Raw genomic sequence first — 9,563 nt, 5'->3', positions numbered from 1 at the left:
GAACTTTAACTGCAATTCACACAAAGTAAACAAAATCATACCAGCAAAATATCCCATAGAACATCAGAGCCACCAGATTCCTTAGTGAGGAGGTAAGGGGTTCATGGTTTTCCTTCATCACAAACCTATATATCGAAACAGCATACTGACAGGGATGATGACACACTCTACAGCCTACATTTAACCCTTTCACACTAAGATTCATCATGCATTAACACTCAACACCACACAAATATTAATTCATGTCATCCAGACATCACCAGACAGTAAACACAGGGAGATGCACACATTTAAGGAATATATTTATTCAGCATTATTAACAATCTGAAAAAATATCCATAGTTTCAAAATTACTTTTAAAAGAAAAAACAAACAAACAAACAAAACAACATTCACCAACAGCAACATGAACAGGTCCATGTAGTTTCCACACCAGTAACAAAGCAATCAATGGCGGCATTTTTAAAAGAAACTGTTAAAGCATCATTAAAGAATTGTCACATTTCAGTATTTATCTACTGAAAAGCACAAAAAAGTAGACTGAATAATGGTGTCCATTATTTACGTTGCTATTTGGGAAAAAAAAAAAAAATTAAGGTCTATTCAGTTGCAAAACTATGCTTTTGTTGCCAGAAGTGAAGCAGAAAAAATGTATTTATAACAAAAACATGTATAAATGAACAGTTGGAAAGAAAATATGTTTCAACACTCAATCACAGTTCTCTCTGTCAAGCACTACTGAGATCCAGCTGAAATTTGGCAAGAAGACTGAGATGGTCCGAGGGGAATATGTGATTGGGAAGGCCATTCATTGACCACAAGACATCCTCAGACAGAAGAGAAAGAGACCCGATGAGTTTCAGGCCATCGTTCAGAAAGCTAGCACAAGCTAGGGAAAAGAAACAATAAACAACACAATATATTTAATGTCACAAATAATTCATTTAGAGCTTGAACATCTCAAATATTCTTTGTGTCAGACATCCTCATACCTTGTCGACCAGTAAGAACACGTTTTGGAGAATAGAAGATGTAGTCGACTGTATGTCCGACCTCCGAATGCAGGGTTGTCACTTCTGGATTTCCAGAACCTGGGAGAATGTGCTTATAAACAGACTCTAGGTTTAACCGATGGCAGACTGTGTGTCTGAACCTGCGAAACCATAGAATTAATGATTAATAGATCTTATTTATAGTTCCAGTGGACATATTTTGCTTTTAAGAAAGAAGAAAGAAAGAAAGTGTACTTTATTGATCCCCGTGGGGAAATTCCTCTCTGCATTTAACCCATTCACTCAGTGAAGCAGTGGTCAGCCTTTGGGCGCCCGGGGAGCAGTAGGGACGGTACCTTGCTCAGGGGTACCTCAGGGTAGCTGTTCAGGGGAATCGAACCCCCGACCTTCCGATCATGGGGCCACCACTCTACCTACTGAGCTATCCCTTTTACTTATCATCTTTCATGTGTCTATCCTGTTACAGTGGTGGATGCTCATTAGTTTTGGCCAAAGATGCAATTAGGTCAACATATGTACTGTTCTGTGCAAAAGTCTTGAACCACCCCCTCCTTTCTGGATATTTTGCTTCAAATGACACTTTCGTGTTTTTAAAGTGTTCTTGAGCAATAGTTCTCCAAGCTTTCTGAAGGTCTTTCAAAGTTATACTTGCACTCCCAACATGAAACCACCTGGTTAGATACCAAACAAGTACTTGGTAAAGGTATACATTTGTCAGACCTACCGCTTATCACCCAGCCTCTTAAAAAACATAAATGCTTCCAAAGTATAATAATAGCGTCAACTCTGACAGCCTGGTGGGATGCATATCATATCACACACTCTGGAGTTAGACCATCCATTCAGTCACTAATCTTCAATAACCCAGACTTTGTATTCAATTATAGCTTGTTCAATTCAACTATTTGGAAAGAAAAAAAAGAATTACTCATCTCACTCATGGCAACATCTTTGCCATTATTTAACCCAGAAGTTCAGTATCAGAAATTCACAATTTTTGGAGTACTTACAAATAAAATCAATTTTACGTTCTAAACTTAAAATGACTCCTATTAAATGTAATTGTTCGATTCCGAAAAAAACATCTCTTAAAACTCATCTCCAATATATAAAGAATCTTGAATGAAACGACAATATCACTCCCTATATTAAAATGGGAACAAGATCTCTCACTTAGTACTGATACTTGCTTCTGGATTCAAATCCGGATTCAAATCTGTAATAATATTTTCAGCATTCAGCATTAAAAAAAAATACCAATTTGAAACTTGTAGAATACAAAATTCAGCAAAAATGATATAAAATTGGATTTAGCGACACCGGTACTTGCATACAATGCTCTCAGAACACGCCGAGATGCAATCAGGCTCTGCACCTAAATGAAGCCCTTTTGGACCCAGATCACTGCACATCTGTCTTACTTGCTGGGCTGCCACATCCCACCATCTTTCACCTGATCACTGACAGATTCTGGTTAAAGACACTTCTCACATTGAGGTTCCTTGCACATTATACATTCTACACTCGCTCCTATATCCCCCGTGTTTCAATTATTGTATCATCCGTGTTTTTAAGCCATCTATGTCCTTGTCCTGGATCACTCTCTTCTAAGTTGCTGTCTCGTTTTGTTCAGAATAAAGTAATAACAAAAAACAAAAACAAAAAAGTTCTTAGTTGGATATTGGCTGCTTTTTACTCATTTTAGTCCAGTCCTTGAAACAGATCATTTTCAGAAGAATATTTTTTTGTCTTTATTAAGCCACTTCACACTGACCCATGGATCACTGAAGCATAAAAACTCAAGGGATGTTTCTTTAGGCACCTTGTTGCTTGCAGTCTGTCACAAAAAACATAATTAGGTGTATTTTCTTTAGCTGAATCTACAAAAAGTGCCAGTGATAACAAGTCTGACAGGCATAGTACTGTATTTTTGCAAAATTTCAAAAAGCTATTAGCCTAAAACTTGGCAGAGTGTGCAGTGTGTCGTTAAAAAGAAAATAGGATAACGGCACAAGTGCAGAAAAAAAGATGCAATAACAAGTCAAAAAGAAACTATCAACAGAAAATGGACAGTATCTGAAAATTATTTCGGTAAGAAATAGGAAAAAAAAAAAAATTCTAGATGGCCCTTCAGTTGATCCTTATTGCTAAAGCCTCATCAGAAACAATTAGTGGAAGGGTAGCTACCATACCAAAAGGATGCAGAATGACAAATTACACAAGAACTGGACTGAAAGTCAGTGGTAGCAAGTCTTGTGGGATGGGAATCCATCCATCCATTCTCTTCCGCTTATCTTTGTCTATCCCAGCTGTCTTAGGGTATACCCAGTGTGTCACAGGGCTAACAGATAGAGACAGACAACCATTCGCACTCACTATGGTAACTCTATAGTTAATTGCCCAATTAACCTAACCTAACTAACTACATTGTCTTTGAACTGTGGGAGGAAGCTGGAGTACACACAGAAAGACCCCGGCCTGATGGTGAAATTGAACTCAGGACCTTCTTGCTGTGAGGCAACAGTGCTAGCCACCATGCCGCTGTGGGATGAGAATCCAAATTTGAAATTTCTCATCCCAACCATTATTAATATGCATATTAATATGAGGAGGGGAGAGGTACAAACGGCCTCTAAAGCAGTCTGTAAAATACAGGAAGGCTCTGTCGTGGTATTTCAGCCAGTGGTGTTGGGGGATCTTGTCAAAACAATGGAATTATGCATGTATAAAAATACTGTGAAGTTTTCATCCACCATGCCTCACTTATCTGAAGGCAACTGATTGGCAAAAGCTAGAATTTTCTGCAAGACAGCAATGCCAAACCTAGTACCAATGGTATCTATGGTATCTAACCAGTACCAATAAGCATACCTGGATATGGAGAAAAACACTGAAGCACTGTGGGATCATCTTGACAGAGAATGAGATAAAAGGCAGCCAACATCCAAAGAAGAGCTTTCAATGTCCTTCAAAACACCTGAAGATCCATTTATAAAGACCAGTTACAATAAAGTTGCCTAATAGAGTGCTGAAGAATACCAACTATTCACTTTAAAAGCTCATTAGAATTGAACAAACCTTGTATCTTTGTATGCATTTCAATAAATCTCTGCATTTCCCAAGTTCCTGGTGAAATATAAAGAAATGTAAAGAGGCTTACACAGTACTGAATATGTGATCCGTGTGACCCAAAAGCTTAGGCTCAGTGTGGGCATCCTTAATATTGTCATACCAGGTAAACAGCAGCACCATACATCTGCTACATAATGTTTTGTTTACAAAGGGCAGCAAACAGAACAAATGGCAGCAAACAGAACAAATGGCAGCAAACAGAACAAATGGCTTAAAGGTAAGGTGGTCTTAAAGTGACAGGAGCTAAAACTACTTTTTTCAGACAGCGGATGATGCAGAGCTCTCCACTGAGGTTCACTTCAACATAAATAAGGGCTTTTTAAATCATGTAAAGCTACCATAGGAGAGTGTAAAACTAAAAACATGGAGCTAAAAATCAGCGTAAGCTTGATAATATTGTACATCACACATTAGCTCCATGTGTGATATGTAACTTTCTAAATGGTAGAAAGAATTCAGTTACAGTAACTTTAATATTATGTTGTTTATTGTCTGTTGCTTCTGTGGTAAACTGACCTTTTATCATCAAGATGATTTGCCCTTGAAGCATCTGTGCACAATAAGAAAAAAACATGAACAGAGAATCGACATATCATGTAAGGAAATCAGGAGCTTTAAATCAAAATGCGAGTGCAGTTTCTGTATTGTATTTTTGTACTACCTGGTGTGATGTCAGTCACCCCTGGAATCTCTTCCAGGCCCTGAGGACGGACACAAGCAGCTGGACAGTAGCGCAGCTGCAGCATGAAGTCGTGGCTGTACTGACATTTCCCTACGCAAGAAGAAGAAATCATCAAGCATCAATAGAAATTATGGAGAAAAGATACCACTGAAGAATGAGACATGCGCTATGGATCAATATTACTATAGTAACAGTGCACCTGACTTCACCTGACCTGATTTCTGTCTCTCAAATATCTCATTGGCAGTAGTGTACTGGCAGCTGCCAGTGATTCCCAGAGAGCTGGGCCAAAGTGGAGCCAACAGTCTGTGGCAATTGGCCTTATATGACAGATCTTCTTGACCTGATACCTGTCAGACACAGTAAATACAGAGACTCTTACTGAGGCATGAATAAATAAAAATCGAGACAGGGTGTTACTTAATTAGTTTATATTTTCTTACCATCCATGCTGGCAGGTTTTGGTAGTGGAGTTGGCTGGTAGTGATCAGCTGGTACAGAGGCATGTGTGGGACAGAGTTAAAGTCTCCACACATTATTACGTTACAGTGTTCACCTTTAGCCTTACAGGACTTGATCATGCTGTCAATTTCAGCCAGCAATATTGCTAACTGAGCCAACTTCACGTCCCCCCTCCTGGGGTTGAAAAGCAGGTGGGTGTTGGCTACACAGAGCGGCGGGCCCACCACCTTCACTTGTGAACCCCAGGTGACCAGTGGCCGAAGAAGCAAAACAATGCCCACATTGTGCCGGTCTAACAGCTCCGTCTCAGGCTTGAAGAACTCCAGGTGAGTGGCAGCCACTTGAGAGAAGCTGCTACGAAAGCAAGTAGCACATCCATCTGTCTTTGTTCCTGTACGCCTCTTGTACACACAAGTGTAGCCTGGATCAACAACATGAACAGAATATGTGTAACGTCTTTGTCAAAACATCCCCCAACATGACTCTTCCACTGTTTTGTCTCAGCTGACCTACCCATCTGAGACAGGGCAGGATGCAGCTGTTCATGGTAGTGGTTCTCCTGAACCTCTTGAAGACACAAAATCTACACACAGAGTATTAGCGGACACCTAACATTAGATATAAGGTTAAATTTCAGAAACATGAATTTGACATGACTCACATCTGGTAGCCATTGTTCTATTTCCTTTAAAAGCAGGTTACATCGGTAATGCCAATCCAGCACCTCCAGGGGGCAGTGTGTGTACAGTTGTTGGTTGGCTTCTAGTAAGTCCTGAGCAAGAATGTTGTAGGACATTACAGTGAAGTCCATAGTTGCATTTGTGAAGGGTATGAGTGCAGGCTCTGCTGAAGCAGCACTCTCATCCATCTCTACCCAGACTCTCCACATCACTGGAAGAAGGACAGATATACATGGAGCGGGTTACTGAACTGTAAATGAGTTTTTTTTAAAAAAAGTAAAAATATTAAATTAAAAACAAAATATAGCCTTCATCCTCACCTTCCAAGGGAAGTGCTGGCTCTACAGGAGGGTAATAGCTCATAGAAGGAAAAGTTATAAGTGGGCACTGCACCTCTTCTGTGAGACCAGGTCCTGCAGGGAAGTGCCAGCTGGTTTGTGCATGGTGCTGCTCGCTGAGCTTAAAGTGGGCCTGAGGATGAGAGAGAAGGGAAGGAAACACCGTCTCGGAAACACTGACTCCATCATGTGGCTCATCTGCAGCTGGGACTATGTATTCATCCCAGCACTCTTCAAAAGTAGTCTCTAACTTTTCCATGTATGGTATTTGGATTTGGTCTTCTGCTGAGCTGGTCATTTCCGGTGTGCTCTTCTTAGCTGGAGATCCAGACTCTCCAATGGCTTGTTTCTGTACTTGAGATGTAGTATCTTTTATGGTGTCCTCTGTCTGCAGACACTGTAACTGTTCCTCGAGTGCTTGGTCTGGCATCATCTCCTCTGCTGGTGAGATTCCCCCATTCTCTGCATCCATATGCAGCACCTTATGGGGGGTAATTATTTCTCCATCCTCCTGTTTTGAATCTTGAAGGTTCTCATGACTTGCTCCATGTCTCTTTCCAGTTTCTCTCTCGTTTACTTCAGATGGTACTTCTGAAGTAATGTTTGAGTTTCCGTCACTCATTGTATCTTTATCCGGGACAGCCGTCAGAGGTTCTTTGTCCATGTTGCTCCTTGTAGTTTTTTCCTCTTCCGGGCTTGGATCTTTTACCCTTTCTTTCGTTTCTCCCTTCGAACCACCGGTTGGGTGGAGCCGCTGCTCCAGCTGCTCTGTCTGCAAATCGGTGAACCTCCGGTTTTTGGCATCCCACGCAGCTTTGTCATTAACCACGGCAGGAGGGAGGCCCTTTTCTGAGGCCTCTGTAAGCCAAGAATACAGTAAGAAAGCAGGTATGCTAAAAGGTACTAAACCTTTTACTTTAACAGGTCAACGACAACCCATGAAAACACAGACGTGATTACGGAACATAAACAACACCATAAAAGTCATGTGATAGCGTCTTTGCGTCACAAGGGGGCGTCAAGACCTCAAGAACAGGTGCAAGCTAACTCATGTAGCACTTCATAAAGTTAGCTACACTGCAACAGCTAAATATGTTCTCCGTTACCGTTTTCACAAAGAGGAAACTTTTGGCAAATTGGGGACACCACAACGTGTGTCACACTGAGCTTATAACGGGAAACATTACCAAAAGCCTCGTGCCGGTGAAGCAGACAGCAAGAAAAGTGCTAACTAAACTTTAGCACTATTAGCTCCAGGCAGCGTGTCTGGGGAAATACATACGTAGTTTTTTTTTTTTCAGTCCGTATTTGCTCAGCCGACAATCATAAGTTCAGACACGTTTGCAAATCCACTTTTAGATTTACCTGAGGGTCGAACGGTGAGGTACCGTGATAAATAGTAGAGCACATAAAACATCAGACTGCCAATCATGTTGCGGTACAAAAATCAACGCATGCGCACTCCGAATTTGGTGATAGCTGTGGGAGGGTAGGGGCCTGAAGGCAAAAGTCACGTTTTTTGTGTTTTGCTTTTCCAGTGTGTTACTTTCAGTTGTTACTTTGCGATAATCTGGTATGGAAAAAAACGGGAAAATATATATGTATATTTTTAAAATGCTCCACTCATTGCAATGAGTGGGGCAAACAGACATTTTCTAAAGGCATTGATTCAAACACACACCTGACATGTCTACTTGATCTGAAACCTGCCTTTATCTCATTAAGTCTCGATATAAAGTCAAACTTGACTAATAAATGTAAACACTATTTTAATTTTAAAAGTATTTTTGCCTTCTCTGCCTGATTTCCAGTTGGCCAAGTCCTGTGTTGAAGTCCCTAAATCTGGGACATAGAAAATGAATTAATTCATTTTCTCTTTCTCTGGTGAATACTTGAGCGGGCATATTGTGAATTTTATCTTTTAATTACATTAAATTCAGAAGCTGTACATATTTTTAACCTCTTTATCCCAATTATGTAAGTCATCAATATGTTTGTTACCACAAAATCTAAATTTTATGATAAGGAAAGACCAGTGATGGGAATAACGGCATTACAAGTAACGGCGTTACTTTTTTCAGTAACGAGTAATCTAATTACTATTCTTATCGTTACAACGCCGTAACAGTTACAAGAAAATGCAGTCCGTTACTATTTTTCAACAAACAGACGGTTGAAGCTGTGTTCAGCTTACCGCATCATATATCAGTTGCACAGAAGTTGCTGATTTATCAAATAATTAACTGTTGAGTTCTAACAAAAAAAGAAAGAAAACCAAAGATACATTTTCAGAAATCTGCATGAACACCGCTCCACAGAAATACTAACAAACCTCTTCATCTTGGCTGTCTATGATTATAAGATCTCCTCCCTACAGCTGACAGAAATCTCTGGATTCCTTCCATGTTTTGAATTCATTTGATTTCAAGGGGAAGTAGTAACATACAGAGTTCATTAAAATCCATCCTGCAGGACAGTGTTTGCAGCCATCGCCTGTTTCCAAAAAATAATACCACCATTATAGAAAATTATGAAACAAATCATTGTGCTTTTACAATTTTATCATATACATAAATAATGAAACCGGTCTTACTAAACATTGATAAGCGTGTTCTCATGGTTTCAATTTCCTTTGTAACTTTTTCAATCTGACTTTTATAGTCATTGCTTCGTTTTGTCTGGTGTTCAAGCTCCCAGTTGGTTTGTGTCTGACGGCTCATCTCGCTGTCCAGCTCCTTCCTGGCATCCTTCATGGTTTCCACTGCAGTCTTGTAAGTATCCTGGAGGTCGACCAGCTCTTTGCTGATGCGTTCGGTATCATCGAGCGTGAGGTGAGAATCTGTGAGTTTGTTGTCTGCAAGTGTTGAAGACTGTTACTTTTCTTATTCTTTAGTAACACTATTATAAATCAGTTGATCTGACAACATTGTACATCATCAGTTTTATTTAGAAATGTTACTGTAAATTTCCAAGATTTGTACAAATCATTGTAGCATCAGTACAATGAATCAATAAGCAGGCTGACAGTAAATTACTCGCCTCAGTACATTTAATCATTATGTCCATGTTGTAGCACATAGAAATGTTTAGTCACAGACAGACACATTTTCCCTGTAACTGTGCCTTCGCTCTAACTTTTGTTGAAAATGTGATTTATGTAATGCTTTTGCTTAATAGTAAACAGAAATATTTGTCTTTTTCAACATCCTTAGAAATGCTGTTCAACAGCTGTCACCAAATGGAGCACTCCAAACTC

The 9,563-nt window shown here is 39.8% G+C and overlaps 1 protein-coding gene across 4 annotated transcripts; it reads right to left on the bottom strand.

The window, feature by feature from the left end:
• Positions 1-283: 283 nt before the first annotated feature.
• Positions 284-7,779, bottom strand: angel1 (angel homolog 1 (Drosophila)). 4 transcript variants are annotated; one of them, XR_005609360.1, is made up of 11 exons: positions 7,673-7,779; positions 6,290-7,165; positions 5,951-6,180; positions 5,803-5,872; positions 5,271-5,710; positions 5,042-5,177; positions 4,807-4,917; positions 4,662-4,695; positions 4,092-4,139; positions 3,885-3,990; positions 1,019-1,153 (listed from the first exon to the last, which is right to left on the bottom strand). XR_005609360.1 is itself a non-coding variant. In XM_031742363.2 (10 exons), the coding sequence occupies exons 1-10, from the start codon at positions 7,737-7,739 to the stop codon at positions 729-731; spliced, it is 2,286 nt and encodes a 761-aa protein (XP_031598223.2). In that variant the 5' UTR covers positions 7,740-7,779; the 3' UTR covers positions 284-728. The 4 variants fall into 4 exon arrangements, 3 of the variants coding, with proteins under 3 accessions (XP_031598223.2, XP_039459116.1, XP_031598224.1); XM_031742363.2 differs by lacking the exons at positions 3,885-3,990; positions 4,092-4,139 and adding an exon at positions 284-889 and having other exon boundaries at positions 993-1,153; XM_039603182.1 differs by lacking the exons at positions 3,885-3,990; positions 4,092-4,139 and adding an exon at positions 284-889 and having other exon boundaries at positions 993-1,153; positions 7,590-7,720.
• Positions 7,780-9,563: the final 1,784 nt, after the last annotated feature.

The sequence above is a fragment of the Oreochromis aureus genome, linkage group 19, assembly GCF_013358895.1.
Source record: "Oreochromis aureus strain Israel breed Guangdong linkage group 19, ZZ_aureus, whole genome shotgun sequence".
NCBI classification, from domain to species: domain Eukaryota; kingdom Metazoa; phylum Chordata; class Actinopteri; order Cichliformes; family Cichlidae; genus Oreochromis; species Oreochromis aureus.
This window is presented reverse-complemented; position numbering and strand designations above follow the sequence as displayed.